The following is a 17,436-nucleotide window of genomic DNA, read 5'->3' as shown; positions in this document are numbered from 1 at the left end:
AATCTTTGGAAAAAAATGAAAAATCTTTGTTTTAAAACCTTGCGTCTTTTGAAAGTTTCCTCCACTTTTGTGAAACTTGCTTGAACATTGTATCATCTCTATATTATTGGACTTAACCTGAACTTAAATTATCTTGCTTATGGAATTTGAATGCTTGCTCATGGTAACTCTAAACTCGGGTTAACACTCTAATTTAGCCAATCTTTTCGCTTAACCTGAAATTGTTTTTCGTACCCTTAAACCCAAACCTTTTCTTTCAAGCCTTGTTGTGAATTGTTGAGTGAGGCCTTTTCATTGTGTTATAGGTTGTGAAACCTTGAGAGTATTGAGAACGGCAAAGAACTGGCTCTTGATTTAGCTAAGTTAGATTCATTTGGACTAGCTAATAGAATCAGTTTTGAAAGATAGGTGGTTAGCATGATTATTTGGGGTTGGGCTGAGGAATAAAAGAGAAATCAGAGAAGAAAGTCCCTAAGGTTCAGTTTAATTAGCTCTAAGTCTCTAAGTAAAAAAAAAAAAGAGAAAGATCTTGCTATAGTCTCCTAGAAAAAATAATAATAATATAGAAATATTATTAGGAGTTTAGCAAAGAAAAAAAAAAAAGAGAGCTACATGTTTAAAGTTTAGATCTTAGGGATTGTAAAAAAAAAAGAGTTCAAATCAAAGTTATGGGTAGTTTTACTCTAGGGTATTGGATAAAAAGAAAGTGAATGAGAAAAGGGGTAGATCATCAAGAACTAAGCTTTGTATGCCTTAATTGTTCTCAATCTTAGATAGTTTTCACAACTGTCTAGCATTCTTTCTTTTGAGAGTGAGCCACCCAAAGTCATTGTTTGAAACCACCCTACCAAAAAGCCGTACCCTTGAAACCGATTGAGCTTGATTCACTTTCCATTTGCAAGAATTCGCCAAACACTTTAATGAATATGAAAGAGATGTTCTTTGGAATTGCAAGTCTTTAATTTTAGTTGGAGGTTGAACTAGATCGATGCATGGTAATAAGCATAGAAAAATATTTGTAAGTATGTTGATTGATCTTAGCACCATTAAACTATCTTTAAGGACAATAGCTTGAATCTTTCGCTTAGCATAAAAAGGTTATGAGTCCCCATTTTTGATCCGCATCCTCCTACTTCCTTGCTAGAGGACTAGCAAGATTTAAGTTTGGGGGTGTGATAACTCTCTAATTTACATGTTTTAAGCATCCTTTTTTGTCCATATTTTGCATTATATATACCCTAACCTTAGCATTTTTCGGTCATTAACCGTAGGAATCCGCATTTAGGCCATTTAGGGTGTTGCATTCTTGCTTTTGCACATTTTGGATGAAAACATGTGCTTTAGAGTCTAAAATGGGGAGAAACAAGGTCAAATCCGAGCATGTACCTGAAGGAGCTTATGAGCAGGAAGAACAGTCCGAACCTCAACCTGATCGAGGAAGATCCGAGAGAAGGAAGAACAACCCAAAGACCTATCCGAGAAGTAACCCGACCTCATCCTCGAGCATCATCTCGAGCAGACCCTCGGGCAGGACTAGGCAGCTAGGTTTAAAGGGTTTCCGTATATAAACCCCCCTCTTCTTCCTCTCGCAGAAGCACGCCGCGGACCCTCAGAACAGAGAGCGAGAGCTTCTGAACGAGAGACTGAGCGATTCAAACTCTTTTTTTCCACTTTGTTAGGATTTATTTTTCATTTCTTTTGCTATTCTTTTAGATTTCGATTCTGTACTCTTCTACTCTATTTCTATTTTCAATACAATGCAATTTTCGTTTATTTGTATTTTTATGTTTCTGCAATGAGATCTGAGTAGTGAAACAAAGTTTCTAAGGATGGGATAGACAAATATGTGTTCTTGATCGGTTAGGATGCCTTAGCTTGATTGTTTATGTTATATAAATTCCTTTCTAGATTGGTGTTCTTAGTGCTATTTTCAGACCGAGAGGTTGAGAGTAGATCTAGGGTGTTTTGCCATCGAGAGATGTTGTTGAAATGCTTGAATCAATCAATGCTAGAGATTTACTCACTTAGCCTAAGAGATTAGATGTGTAAGGAGTTTATTGACAATAATGAATCGGTTTGTATTGCCTGCTTGGTCATGTTTCTCCAACGAGAGTTGGGTAGGGGAGTGATCAAGGTTGATTGAGTCTATCACAAGAGTGTTTTTACAAGATTTTAGAGATTCATTGTCTAGGGAATATTTGCTTGAGGCATGTAGGACATCCATACTGGTCAGGAACACTTAGGAGTCGATGACCCCATCCTTAGGAGCTTTCACATCTTGATTGTTTACGTTTTTATTCATAACTCGACCCTATACCCGAACTGGTACCCGATCACCAGCTTCGTGTACACCTTCAAGCTGTTCATACTCTTCTTCTTTACCCGATCACTCCACCGATCCTATACTCGAATGCTTGCATCGAGTGCTTAGGTCGTGTGGTTCTTATTTATTTAATTTCTTTTAATTATTTTAGGATTGTTAGATCAAATCCCATTATTGCTTGGCTTGACTTGCATAGTTCTGATCATATCTCATCTGCTAGCATAACAACCATTTGGATTGATAACCCTTTGTACTACAACTGCATAAGGAATTGGTTCCCCTTGGTGAAAATCCTATTATCAGACGCTATCGCCATATTGTCGAAACTAGGCTTGCTCTTCTCTTTCATGCGGGCATTCTACCAACATACTGGACGTACTCGTTTGCTGCAGCAGTGTACTTAATTAACCGCTTCACCAGACCTAATCTGGTGAACACATCACCGCACCAGCTTCTATTTCAGTGAACACCAAATTATGCCAAACTACGCATCTTTGGTTGCCTCTGCTACCCCTTGCTTTGTCCCTATGGCCTGAATAAATTTGCTGCCAAGTCCAAACCGTGTGTATTCTTGGGTTACTCTCTGAGTCAGAGTACATATTGTTTTCTTGATGTTGAAAGTTCTCGTGTTTATGTCTCATCATGTCGAGTTTCATGAGTCCTTTTTCCCTTTCCAAAAACTTTCCAAACACTCCTACTCATCGACTATTTCTTTTATATCTTCAGACACGACATCATCATCTCTTGTTCCTGTGTTTCATCGGCCACTCGACCAGTTCGCGTGCCCAGCTCCTTCACCCGCAACAACAACATTGACACAACCGACCACCATTCCACCAGATTCTTTAGTGTTAATTGCATCACCACCAGCAGCTGCTGCTTCTCTGGCTCCGTCGTAGCTGGTTAACACTCATTCTATGCTCACACGGTCCAAAAATAACATTGTAAAACCAAATCCTAAGTATGGTCTCACTGCCTTTCTAAAAGAAGTCGAGCCTGAAAATCACATACAAGCTCTCAAGGATGAGCGATGGCATAGAGAAATGAGTGATGAATATGATGTGTGTGCTCACAATGATACTTGTGAATTGGTTGATCGGTCAATGGCTAAGAATATTGTTGGTTCCAAGTGGGTTTACCGTGTCAAACGCTTGCCAAATGGAGATGTTGATCGGTTTAAAGCTCGCCTGGTCGCTAAGGGCTTTCATCAACGTCCGGGTATTGATTTTCATGAGACCTTCAGTCCTGTCATCAAGCTGCCACGATCTGCATGATTCTTGACACGGATTTAGCACATAACATGCCCTTTAAGAAACTGGATATCAACAACGCGTTCTTTAAGGTCCGCTTGAAGAGGAAGTGTTCATGGTTCAACCAATAGGTCTTGTTGACAAAGAACATCCCAATCACGTTCTTCGGCTCAAGAAAGCTGTTTATGGTATCAAACAAGACCCCTGGGCATGGTATAATACATTGAAAGACTGTCTCCTTAGTATTGGCTTCAAGAACTCGGTTGCAGATGCTTCTCTCTTTATTCTTCGCACCAGCTCTGCCTATGTATATTTTCTTGTTTACTTTGATGATATCATCATCACGGGTTCATCCATGGCTGAGATCATCCACAATATGTTAAGGATGTGGCTGGAGGTTTTTAGCAAATTATGCAGCGATCTCAAAGAAGAATATGGTTTGTGCGACACATCTAACATGTCTTCCAAAGAGAGTGTGGCTATGTTTCTACACATGTGTGGACATAAAATAACACAAAGGAATGCAATGCGTACATTCGGGAATTCAGCTGAGACAGTCTCCAAAAAATTTCATGAAGCTCTTGATGCATTCGTGTTGATGGCCACTAATATGTTTGCACCAAATCTTACAGCTCTTACGCAAGTTCATCCAAAATTGCAAGCTGACCGACGTTATTGGACACATTTTAAAGGATTTATCAGTGCAATTGATGGAACACATGTACCCGTCATGGTTTATGGACAACATAAACAAAGATACTGGAATAGGCAAGGCGATACAACTATGAACATCCTCGCAATATGTAACATAGACATGATGTTTACATATATTTATGGTGGTATTCCCGGATCTGCACATGATGCCAAAGTTCTCTCGCTTGCCATGGAAGGTGATTCTGATTTTCCACACCCATCTGATGGTAAATATTATCTCGGAGATTCGGGATATGCATTACGTCATGGATTTCTTTGTCCATATAGAGGAGAACGATATCACCTATCTGGTTTTAGAAACCAACAAGAGAGAAGTTATAAAGAAATGTTCAATCACCGTCATTCATTACTTCGATCTGTTATTGAGAGAACATTTAGGTGTTGTTCGTTTCTTCATTCGGATGAATCTTCTCAAGAGTTGGGCTCTTTCTCTCTCTCAGCTTTAACGAAGCTTTGTTCTCTCAGAATCTCTCATCGCTTCATCGTTGCATTGTCTCTCCCATTCATCGCTTCATCTCTCATCGCTTCATCGTTTTGGTAAGTTCTCTCTAATAGCTCCGATATCTCTAATAGCTCTGATCATCTCAGATTGATTTGGTTGGTGTTTGATCGAACTCTGTGTAAGATTTTGTTGTTTGCTATACTTAGTTTTTGATTCTGCATTTGCTTCCTTTGATTTCAGCTGGTGGCTTTGTCCAAATTTCACTAGTTTTGAAATGTGTTCATGTTTGATTTAGGTGATACTGCTTCAGAGTTTGATTTAGGTGATACTGCTTCAAAGTTTGACAATGTGTTCATGTTTGAATGATTAGAAGTGTTTACTAGGTTTAGGAATTAACAGTTGATTGGTTTTGATGAGTCTAGAGCTTGTAGTTGTTGATGCAAACCACATGTTTGATGAAATGCATCACAGAATCAGGTTGGTTTTGATGAGTCTAAAGCTTGTTTTAGTGCTATTTTTGTATGAACTGGTTTGGTTTTGCTCTCTTCTGTTTTTGTTTATAATGCTTTGACAGCAAATATATACAAACATTTTGAATTTGGCTTGATCTTGTGAATGTTTTTAGACATGGGTTTGTGTTTATTTATATCCCTCTGTTTGACAATTTTGTTCTTTGCTATACTTTATTTTGGATTCTGCATCGCTTCCTTTGATCTTAGTTGGTGGGTTGGAATAATTAGAAGTGTTTTTTAGTGTAGGACTTAGAACTTCTTCAAAAAAACAATGACAACTATCCCTGACACTGATGTGAGTATCTTCCCCTCTAAACTCATATTTTAGTTAATGCAGTTTTGTAGTGTAGATTGATTTTATACAAAAGTGTATGTTTATATCACTTAAGAATCTTGCATGGAGTGATGAGCAAACCCGTTTCTATCTCCAACTAAGAATTGATGAGAAGCTTAAAGGAAATATAAGAAAACAGAATGTGAATGATGCTGCAAGATAATCGATTTCGTCTTTGGATCTTCGTTTTATGATGAATGATTTATCTGAATCATCTTCTAGATAGCATGCATCTTTTATGATAAACAATGTTCAGCGATATCAGATCTATGAATCCAGTGATCATTGTTTGGTATACTCTGCGGATATCTAAATAGCATGCATCACTTTTTTTGTTCTCATTGTTTTGTTCAGGAAAGGCCAAGAGCTAAGAAATAAATTAAACCAGTTGCATATGTGGATTTGATGGAAAAAGTCTTTGGTACAGTTCATATCAGTGGAGCTGAGGGTTGGTCTTCACAACAAGGAGAAGAGTAGTTATACGCAATGCATCAGAATCAAGATGATGATCCTGATAATGATACTGAATGGTAATTCCTTTCTACTCAAGATGTTGATCCTGATGATGATGGTGGATCAATGCAAATCCTTCCTACTTAGAGCAATATTGGTAATGGTTTCTCAGTTTCCACTGTTAACATTGGTCCCTCATCTTCAAGTAAGTCAAGGGCTAATAGAAAAAGATCAAGGTCTGCAAAAGCATGAGAACGTGTAGCAGAAGTTATTAAGAACAGTGTTCAATCACAGGACAATATTCTTTCCCACAAGAACCGACTAATATAGAGCCACCCTGAGTTTAGTTGTTACCAGCTTCGAGCTTTGAAGGTTCTACACTCTCTGTATGCTATAAGATTGTGGTCTCTCTTATACAGAGCATCAATTCAGCATCTGAAGCAAGATATTTCTAATCGCCAGACATTTTTATTCTATGAAGATGATGAGAATAAGGTTCTCTACTTGGAGTTTGCAACTGGTGAAAGCAGGGATGCATGACAAAACTTGAAGTTCTCAACATTTTTATTGTTTTTGTAAACCTAATATCTACTCTTATGTTTTTTATAAACTCTAGAGTGAGTATGTTTACAACTATTGTTTTATGTTTTCTGTAAACTCTAGTGTTTAACTTTCAATTCCTATGAGATTTTATTATGTTTATTTGAGATTTCATCATGCTTATTTTAGATTTCATTATGATTACTTGAGATTTCATTATGTGTATTTGAGATTTTATGATGTTTATTTGAGATTATCTTTCAATGTCCTACTAATTTTGGTCACATGTCTATCACTTGGAATTAAGGAGCAGTCCTTGAAGGTCTTTTAATATAGCTTCATTCAAGTTCTTTCTAAGATTATTCATTATGCAGGTACGAATGATTCAATTAAGTTTCATGCTTTAGAATGTAATATGTGTTCATGTTTTTGTTTAAATTGTAGGAAACGTTTAGGTGTTTGATTGAGGATAATGATATGGATTTGGTATTAGAGGAGGAAAACTACATGTATGCTCTTATAGAAAAAATGTATGGATTGAAGGAAGTTAATATTGACAGACAATTAGTGAGGACAAACAGAGGTGAAGGTTGGCATCATGTGCAGCGGTTTATATTCGAGTCTAAGGTACAATGCTTTGATATTCTACGCATGAACCAATCAACATTTAGGAGTTTATGTAGGAATCTATCAGAACAACCTAAGTTAGAGGGATCTTGCCATATTTTTCTTGAAGAGAGTGTTGCGATGTTCTTAGAGATGGTTGCACAAGATCTAATTGTACGCGTCATAGCTGAGCGATATCAACATTCACTTGATACATTGAAGAGGAATTTGGATGATGTTTTAAGTGCTCTATTAAAACTTGTAGCATATATAGTGAAACCTACAAGGGATGATTTGACAAGTGTTAGTCGTTTTCTAGTAGATGATAGCCGGTATATATATGCCTTATTTTAGAGACTGCATTGGTGCCCTTGATGGTAATCATATGCTAGTTCGTCCTCCATCAAGGAATGTGGAGCCATTTAGAAGTCGAAAAGCAGAAGCAACAATGAATTTGCTTGCAATATGCAATTTCAGTATGAGGTTTACTTATGCTTATGTTGGAGTTCCCGGGAGAGCACATGACAGAAAAGTACTAACATATTGTGCTACACAAGAAGCTTCTTTCCCTCATCCTCCGCCTGGAAAATACTATTTAGTCGACTCAGGTTATCCAAATAGAAGTAGTTACCTAGGCCCTCACTGTAGAGTTAGATATCACCTAGACCAGTTCAGCAGAGGAGGACCACCAACCAACAATAGGGAACTGTTTAACCGTAAACATTCTGGTTTGAGATCGGTAATTGAGCAGACTTTTGGTGTTTGGAAGGCCAAATGGAGAATTTTTGACAGGAAGCACCCTAGGTATGAGCTGAATAAATGGATTAAGATTGTGACAGCAACAATGGCTCTCCATAATTTTATCAGAAATTCACAGGAGGATGATATTGATTTTTTACATTGGGAAGTGGTGGAATCATATGAACATCATGGTGATGAAAACGATGGACATGTTCCATACATACCTGCTGGTGATAGAATGATGGAAGATATGCGTGATTCTATCACTATGGAGATGGCAGAACGAACTAGACTTCCATATTAGAAGGTTTGTGATCATTTTGGCTCTTATCTGTTTTATACAACTCCATTACGTTCCATACATATCCAATAGTCCTACTATGGTTTGTTTCCATTTCCCCTTTCTTTAGTTTTGTAATATCTCATAAACTAGGCTTTAAGTTATGTTCTTTACATGTTATACTTGCGTTAAGATGATGTAGTGATGATGAGTTTAAATTGAGAATTAGATTGTGTGAAGTAGTGAGCCAAACCGAGAGAGGATTTGGGATTGTCACTTAGCTTTAAGTTATGTTCCACTTGTTTAAAGGTTGTGGGTTAAGTGGAATGATTTCAGAACAAGAGAGTGTTATTGTTTGTTATAGTTACCTCTTGCTCGGCTTTAGTGAGATTCATGATGATGCATTCTTTTTCCTTTTCAAATTTCTCTTGCAACAGTCCTATTATGGTTTTTGCAGTCTCATTTTTGATTTTGGTTCTGATTTTTGCAGTCTCTTAGTAACTCTGAATTTATTCATTAGTTTTGCAGGAAACATTTGGGAGTTGGATTATTACACAGATTCTTTTCCATTCCAAGCCAAAATTGATTCCTCTGCTTCAATCCTAAGTCTCTCGCTCGTGTTCATGAGCAGTTCAGTTTCTTTCCTAATTTCATCGTGTTTCTCTTTCCATTGCTGAGACTCCAACCTCAAAGCCTCGAGCTCTGTTTCTACAATTACAAGCTTCTCCTTCGCTTGGCTACAATCAGTAGCCACCTCTTGTAACGCACGTGAACCGAGTTTGGTTTATGGAGGTTGGTGTCGACCGACACCAAGGGGGTGTCGACCGACACCAAGGGGGTGTCGATCGACACCATATTGTTTAAGGTTATCGGTTTGGTTTGTTCTCCAGTTTTGTGCGGTTTAGTGGTTTTGGAGAAACCCTAAAGTTCCTATAAAAAGGAGAACGCCCACTTGGTGATGGGGGGGGGGAGGTTCCTCTCCCTGCCGTTTTCTGTCCTTGGAGGAGAAGGGAGAGTTGTGGTTATCTCTCTTGGAAGGAGGGACAATGGAGATGGTTTGGGGTTGGTCAGTAGAAGGAAAGAGGCTGAGATGTGTTGTTGAGACATGGAGGAGGGAAGGGAAGCACCATTGTTTTTTTAGTGTTTGTTGTTCCTTGCTCAAATTCGGTCCTAATCCAAGGTAACTAGATGTTATGGTTTTCGTCTAGAGGATTGATATAGTTAATATGAATTTGTGATAGGTAAGATGGATTGAGAGAATACATGTGTTGTTTTCTATTGCTATTGTCTCTACGAATGTGTAGTTTATGTGATTAATCGATTAGGGAATCAATAGTTGTGAAGATTTATAGTTTTGGGGCCAAGAGGGGCTGAAGAAGACAGTTAGGTCGTGGTTGCAGGCATGGTGTCGTTCGACACCATTGTGGTGTCGCCGGTCGACACAATCAGCTGCAGACGACTGCTCGAACTAGTTCAGGATGGCCACTTTAGAGCAACGTTTGAAGAATGAAACAGAGTCCGATTTGGGTGAAATTTGGTGGAGAGCTTCGTGGTTTTATAGGGTTAATATCCAATGGTGGATTTGTGGAATGTACAGTTAGTTTGTGTTTTAATTCAAAGTTAGTAATGACGTTTTCCATGGTTGTTTTGTGGCAATGTTGGGGTGTCGATCGACACCAGCATTTTGTCATGTGTTTGGCTCGTAGGAAAGTTAGTTTTGGATGAGAAAAGTTTGACGGAGGTGATGTCAAGGGCGTCGGTGTCGACCGACACTGGTAGGGTGTCGACTGACACCATGTGTGTTGGTTCGTAAGTGGTGCGATGGGTGACGTTCGACACCAGGTGGAGGTGATGTTCGATACTAGAGGAGTTGATAGTGAATTAGAGTATTCATAGAGAAGTGTTGTCCGTGGCTGGATGGAATCAAATATTCCAGCCCACATCTCTTGTTACTCGGTCGCTAGGGGTGGTTGGTTCTGCGACTCAGTAACTAGATGAGGTAGGGTTTGGTGTATTTGCGAGAGTCTTTGTAAGGAGCAATTTCTACGCCGGTTTTCTCGTCGGAATTATGGGGTTCCAGTGGAATCATTTTCATCAATCCTGTGCGGGGATTGGGAATCTGGGTGCGGTCATTTCACCTCTTTCCGCAATCACAAGTCTTTCTATTGTAAAAACTTACAAAAAATTGTTATAAATAATTTACATTGGCATAACATGTTTTATATCTTATAAAAAAATTGATATAAATAATTTATATTGGGATTTCTAGAGTTTTTGTTTGGTTTTGAATGAAAATTTATGTATATATATTTTAGATCAATATTTAAAAGTAATATGGTTAAGATTAAGATTAAAAAATTGTTATATAAAAACATGGGTATTTTAGTCATTATTCTAATCAAATCTATTTAGATGAGAATGTAAATAAACCAAACAAACACATTTTCATTCGGATGCATCATCCAAATGAACAATTTATTTTTTTGTTTGTTGAGTTATTTGACATTCAAATAAATCATTTGGATGAAGCTTTTGAATGTATCATTTGAATGAAAATGCAAAATGATGAAACGAACAGGGCCTTGGAGTATTGAAACGAAAATGGCAAGTCATGAGAGATGACGGAGATATAAGCTCGAGAAAAATGGTCGTGGCGACTATGTCCCTCCATAATTTTGTTCGCAATTCACATATTGAAGATCCTGATTTTTGGTCAGAATGCGTGCATGCCCTAAATAAGGAAGAACTTCCAAATGTGATGGAACTAGACGTTAGTTCGAGACAATACATGGAAGGTTTCCATGATGAGATTGCTAATGCTATGTGGGCTAGTCGTCGTTAATTTTTATATTTTTGCATTATTTTAAATTTAAAGTTTCTACAATCAAAGCATTTACAGTCAAATTCTCTGCAGCTAAAATTTTAAAGTCAAAGTCTCTACAGCTAAAAGTAACAATCATTACCTTTTTTTTTTTTGTCAAACAACTTGCTTTTCATTCAATCCAGAGAGAAACAATTACAACGCAGAGGACTAAGAGTCCCAAAGTTTAAAAGATTACAATAGAAGACATCCCCCAATGCCATAAAATGAAAGATAAGAGTTATTGATTTCAATTCCAAACGAGCTATGAACCAATGGCTTGAGAGGCCAGTAGCACATGTGAGATCATGGTGAATCGAGAGGTCATCCTCGAGGATATCGAAGGACGAAAGCTTGGTCATGGTCATATGACAAAGTGACATTGATGAAAGAATCAATGCTTTCATTCTCACCGGAGCGAGAGGCACTACCCATAGTAGCAAGATAACAAGGATCTAGGTGACTATGGTGTTTTAGTCACTGAAGGGTTGCTTTGAGTCCCAAAGCACAAGGAGTGGATCTCTTCGATATAACACAATATAATATATTTGGTATGGGATCCGGTTGAAGGGAGTGATTATAAACCGATGCTTGACATCATCAAATGACCAGCTTGAGTGATAACCGTCATTTAACATATCTAGTTCAAGACCTTGATTATCCCTTTGGCTAGAACAATTCAAAATAATTAGACCACAAATGTGCAGGCTTAAAAACTCATACCACAAGTCTTTAATATCGACAAAAACCATGGTTCTGACATGATATATGAATAACCATAGCAACATTGGTGATACCTTTCTCCCATTAAGTATTCTGCCATTGAGAAGAGGAGATCGACACAGTGTTTCACTTTGGCAGGGCATAGACGGTTGATAGCTGGACTTGGATTTTGTTGTTTCATAACTTTTGTTAAGGCTTATGGACTTGGGCCTTGTGATGGTAAGTGGGCCGACATGTGAAACTAGGTTCACTAGGGAAAACCCTAGTTTCTCAAGCGGATGCCAAAGAGAGGATTGGGTGTGACGACTGACCGGAATTTGCAGAGAGATTTGCCATGTAAGGAACATCTCCGGTGAGTGAAGGATCAGCGGTAAGGGATGGTGGTCGTGGTTTGATTCGAGATTGGATACTAGATCCACTGGGAAAAACCCTAATTCACAACTGTTTACCAAGTTGAGTAATGATTTTGATGACTGCCCGAGATTGACGAAGAGATTTGCGTTGCAGAGAGCATCTTCAGTGCGTGAAAGGTTAGCGGGAATAAACGGTGGCTCTGAATTAAATCAAATCTAGAAATTAGGTCCACTAGGAAAAAACCCTAATTTCTCAAACAATTGCCAAGATGAAGGGAGAGTGAGACGGCCTCCCGAGTTTTGCATAGAGATTTGCTGAGCAAAGAGCATCTCCGGTGAGTGAGAGATCGACGGGAGCTGGCAACGGTCGTGGTTTGGTTTGGAGGCACAAGTTAAGAAGGATTGAAAAGGGTTATAAAAAGGGGGAAAAAGGAGAAAAAAATTAGAAAAAAATTAGAAAAAAACAACTAATAGAAGTGAATCTAGGATGAACAAGTATTGAAACGATGAGATCCTGACGCCGGCGAGCAACAACACCCTCGGCGCCAGAAAATTTAGTTGGAAAGGGCTTCTTCATAATCGTGTCTACGAGCTTTCTATATTTAATCGTGATGTTTACCTAAATAAGGGAACAACCACACAGTTCTACACCATGAAATATAAAATATTCATAAGTTTTAAAACAAAAGCAAACACTCGGAAAAAAATTCGCGCACACACTACTCCTTAGAATGCATATCTCTACGTGTTTTTGAAAGACAATCCTCCTTTGTTTTCTCTATTTAGGCTCTTACTCGTGCGTAAACCACAACCGAAATCTGTCTATTGTGCACTCACCTAGCTAGCTCTTGAACTCAAAATTTAGTTATAAAGAACCTCTTCTTAATTTGTCTCACGAAAAAAATCTCATCCGAGCTCTCAGTCACTCACAAGTCACAAAGTTTCTATATATATCTTTCAGTACTAGAAAGGAAAAATGATTTCATGAACAATTCTGTTGGATATAAACTATTTCGTCAAGGACATTAAGCAATAGATAATCACCAACTCATCATCCTTACATTATCCATTACTCTGCACGAGATTATAATTCACGTATAAAATTAACATAAAAGAAAAAAAATGCAAAAGAACACCCAATATAAGCACTCCAAATTGCAAGGGAACACCCAAAACAAACCTCTTGTGGAAAAATCCACTACTTGTTAAGTAAAAAAAAAAGTTATATACAAAACAGGACCGATGGGAGAGTTTATTTTCACTAAAATAATGCATTTATATATCTCATTTGTGTGAGAAACACTCTTGCTTCTCATCTGAAAAGTGGTGGGAGATCATAACCATTGTTCGCTGATTTAGAACATGCAAAACTGGAAAAATAATAATAAGAAAATGATTAGGGACATAGACAAAGAATGTTGGAAACTAATTAAGCATAAAGTATTAACAAAAGTTTTCTAAATGATTCGTCTCACCAGTTTCTTCTTCTTCTTCTTTTTCTTCTCAATATATGAAAGAATCCCCTTCTGGTTAGCGATCGTTTCATCCAAAGCCTAACCCGGAAAACATAACGTAATCGTTACTACATATTTGAGTAATTAGGTTGAGGTTATATGTAGATCTTACCTTTTTGGTTTCAGATAACTCATGCTCAAGCACTTGAACTCGGTTAACTGCGGCCTGAAGTTTATCCTCTTTCTCTAATAAATCATCTGCTGATTTTGAGTCAAGGGTCTTGTACTTTTCTTCAAGCTCGGCCATTCGTTTCACCATAATTAGGTACTCGGAGTTTGAGACTGGTGGTGCTGGAGTTTGATCTTCGTTCGGTTTAGACATTTGTGATTGCTCGTGGTAGACAGAGTTGCCAAATAATGCAGCTTCTGTGAGCTTCTTTGGAACGTCTTTAGATAGCCGGAGCATTGCAACAATTCCCATCACAAAAGCGATAACCCCTCCCACAAGAAAGCTATCATCTTTGTTTTGTGGCCCCTTCCCTACGTAACAGTGTATATATGAGGAGTAAACAGATTGGATTTTTAGAGCAAGAAATTAATCTTCAGACTTGAGCATTAATGTGAGTAGATATATATTAAAATATACCTCTTTTTAGGGTCCTTAAATGAGGTTTTGGAGGCAAAGACACTGCCATGAACTTGTCAATGTGTTTCTCAGACACATTCTCTTCGATGGTTTTCATCTTGTTTCTCTCTAGAGGCTACGAATTTGATCCATATTTTATGAGAATTATAAGTAGAAAGAAAAGAACGCTAAGGCTTTTAGTATTGTTGACAAAGTTCTTAGCTTACTTCAAAGACCATTGATATTGTTGTCCCTTCTACTATAAGCTTATCTTCCTCCTCTGAAATAGTCGAGAACCTAGCTTCGGGGGTCTTATCCATCTACTTACCATACGAACACACTTGTGTTTAGTAAGAGACTCAAAACACGCTTAATATAGAATAGAAAATGTTAATTAAGCTCAAAGTTAACCTTAAGAAGCTCAGGATCATTCCACGGGCCTTTATCAGATCGCATACAGCCTCCTTTACCTTCACAAGTGCAACGGCCGCCAAAGAAATGTGGCAACTCGCTAACACATGGAAGGAGTAGAACAAGGACTTTTGAGCAATAAGTATTGTATTTGTAGAATGATACCTAATACAGAAGAAAAAAGTCGATATATATAATTAAATGAGTTAAAGACTAGTATTCTCACCTAGCGTCAATGGCTTCAAGTAATTTGCTCTGGTACTTGTTCCCAAGAACATGAATCTTTGATGTCGTCTTTGGATCAAGAAAAGACTTAACTGGCCCCCACAAGAGCCGAAATCCAGGACCCGCGTTGATGATAAACATTCTGTGAAGAGTCTACCAAGAAAAACTTAATTAGAACTTTTGTTAACACTTGAAAATGGACATGTCCATTTGTGAATAGCTACCTCAGGATAGTTGTCGTTATCGATCTTGAGAAGGCGTTGAAGAAGTTCTCTCGCGGATTTGTTGAAGTTCTTAAGTCCCTAATATTTGAAAAAAATGCAACATGCTATTAAATATTCAAACCACCATTCACATTTACGCTTTTTTCGAAAGAAGAAACAAAGGTATAAAATGTAACTAACCACGCCTTGTACATCAAAAATGGTCGTGCTTTGATCGATGTGCTTATTGGCTGCCGCCGAGCAAGAAGGGAACTTGATGTTGAACATCTTCTCAAACTCTTTCACATGGTATCTCTCGTACCGGTCCATCGTAGTCACTTGCAATAGCTTGTTTGCGTCGATTTGGCCTAATCTCTCAATGTAAACCGGCCTGCCTTCTTTGTCCACTCCATGATAGCCTTGAGGATAATGCTTGAGTACTTCATCGATCTCTTCAAACTCAAAATCCTTCATTATTAGAGAAAACAAACCAAACAGAAAAATTGTCAATTGAATATATATAGTATTTATAATATTTACTCGGTATGGGATATTCCAAGATTTTGGGAAAAAAAAAAAAGATTTACCTCAATGATCGTGTCGGCTCCAAAATCCTTCCTCCATTGAAGCATGTCACTCCACATTTGCTTTGCTTTCTCAATGTCAAATTTTCTCGCCCTTAAGTATCTATATATGTAGATCAAACAAACATCAAAAGATCCGTAAAATAACTGTCCCCATAATCATAAAAAAAAATAACACCTAATTACAAAATTTATTGGCAATGAAAGACAGAAGGGTAGACTGAGTAATAAAAAAAATCCTAATTAAAATGTGATATTAAACTTAACCTAATTAAAATGTCATTTTGTTTGGTGTATTTGGGTGATCTTGCATTTGGCTAACAATCTTAGATTCATTATTCAAAATTTCGAACAATATTAATGTGTTAGTTTTTGTCGTTAAACTATTGACTTGAAAACCATATACTGTATTAGATGACTTCATGCGTCAACTATATTATTCATAACACATCGCATTATTTGGGCCTAATTGGAATAACCAAGGAAAAAATGAACAACCTGAGCATCATATGAAGATCGTCATGTTTGGAGGGTAAAAGGTCGTCGTAGACAAGAACTTCACGGAACGCGTCAAGACACTGACGATCCTCAGCGTTGATGTTGTCAACGGACACGATTTTGCTGCTGCTCCTCCGAGTCTTCTTCTTGAACGAGTTCTTGAATCTGTTTGATGCACTTATCGCTTTTTTTTTAAGCGAGCCCATCTTCACTATCTTCCTCTCATCCTCTGAAATCTCCAAATCTAAACCGCACATGATTATTTTGCATTAACTTAGACAGGACAAAAAAAGTATTATTGACAAGGCAAATGCATTGTTGACTTCTAACCTTGTTTGGTGTCAGCCATGGTTTTGATGAAACACCTACAAGACGATTAAGATTGTTCCAAATAATTATTGGCCAGATTATTCATACCATTGTGTAATGAAACACCCAATCGCACAATGAAGTTCATCATATTGATCCCGGAGAAGGGTAGATGGTGAAAGATCAAGAAAAAGAGAATCCAATATAAGAATTAATCAAGATTTAGGAAAATAGATTTTTTCTTGTTCTTACCTTATTGGGGATGTGTGCTTGAGGGGGGAAGGTGGGAAATGGTAATGGTGAAGATCATCTGAAACTAATCAAGACATGTAGAAAATTACTTGATATGTTCTAACAAGCTATTGATTAGGTCCAAAAGATTTTTTCGTTTTTACAATTGGTTCATTTTCTTAATGTATGGAAATGGACATGTGTGCGATATAATATTAAAATTTATGAAAATTGAAGCATAGCTGGACAGTAAATGCTAAATAATTGTAAAGTGTATGACGCCAATTTGGACTAAGTGCAACCCACCACTTACACTTACATAATTAAACTTACTTTACAACCAAATTAAATGCTAATATTAAGAATGTGCAAAATATCTGAGATCCAAGAGCTGACTAGATCCATCTAAAAATTAGAGTATTCGGAGCTTTCTAATCCAGATCCAATTATTTAAATTCAAAGATCATGCACGATACTTGAATCCGATATAGATCCGGTTTTGTAAAATTTATGTGTGTTACAAATAGATAGTATAATTTTTAAAATATTATCGAAATAAGCTATATATATATATATACTATATATATAAAGTTCAGTTTCCTCACTCCTGGTACTATCACCTCAGCATATTCTTCTTTTAAATAAACCTATATTTTTTTGATATAACCCACTAAATAATTCCTATGTATTTGTTTCATATTTATTTAAAAGTCTAGTTTCATATTTCTTTAAAAACTCAATCCATTAGTAATACATGTTTTATAT

General features: G+C 37.3%; 2 protein-coding genes across 3 annotated transcripts; one reads left to right on the top strand and one right to left on the bottom strand.

Moving 5' to 3' along the window:
• On the top strand, positions 6,937-8,219 carry LOC104768099. Its single transcript, XM_010492031.1, has 3 exons — positions 6,937-6,942; positions 7,013-7,506; positions 7,652-8,219. The coding sequence occupies exons 1-3, from the start codon at positions 6,937-6,939 to the stop codon at positions 8,217-8,219; spliced, it is 1,068 nt and encodes a 355-aa protein (XP_010490333.1).
• LOC104766936 (phosphatidylinositol/phosphatidylcholine transfer protein SFH7-like) lies at positions 13,153-16,855 on the bottom strand. 2 transcript variants are annotated; one of them, XM_010490910.2, is made up of 13 exons: positions 16,693-16,855; positions 16,462-16,496; positions 16,132-16,375; positions 15,637-15,736; positions 15,251-15,517; positions 15,071-15,148; positions 14,848-14,999; positions 14,622-14,721; positions 14,438-14,530; positions 14,232-14,346; positions 13,758-14,125; positions 13,607-13,684; positions 13,153-13,501 (listed from the first exon to the last, which is right to left on the bottom strand). In XM_010490910.2, the coding sequence occupies exons 2-13, from the start codon at positions 16,478-16,480 to the stop codon at positions 13,487-13,489; spliced, it is 1,629 nt and encodes a 542-aa protein (XP_010489212.1). In that variant the 5' UTR covers positions 16,481-16,496; positions 16,693-16,855; the 3' UTR covers positions 13,153-13,486. The 2 variants fall into 2 exon arrangements, with proteins under 2 accessions (XP_010489212.1, XP_010489211.1); XM_010490909.2 differs by lacking the exon at positions 13,153-13,501 and having other exon boundaries at positions 13,574-13,684.

Source organism: Camelina sativa, chromosome 19 (genome assembly GCF_000633955.1).
Source record: "Camelina sativa cultivar DH55 chromosome 19, Cs, whole genome shotgun sequence".
Taxonomy (NCBI): domain Eukaryota; kingdom Viridiplantae; phylum Streptophyta; class Magnoliopsida; order Brassicales; family Brassicaceae; genus Camelina; species Camelina sativa.
Note: the sequence above shows the minus strand (reverse complement) of the source record. Positions and strands in the feature narration are given on the sequence as shown.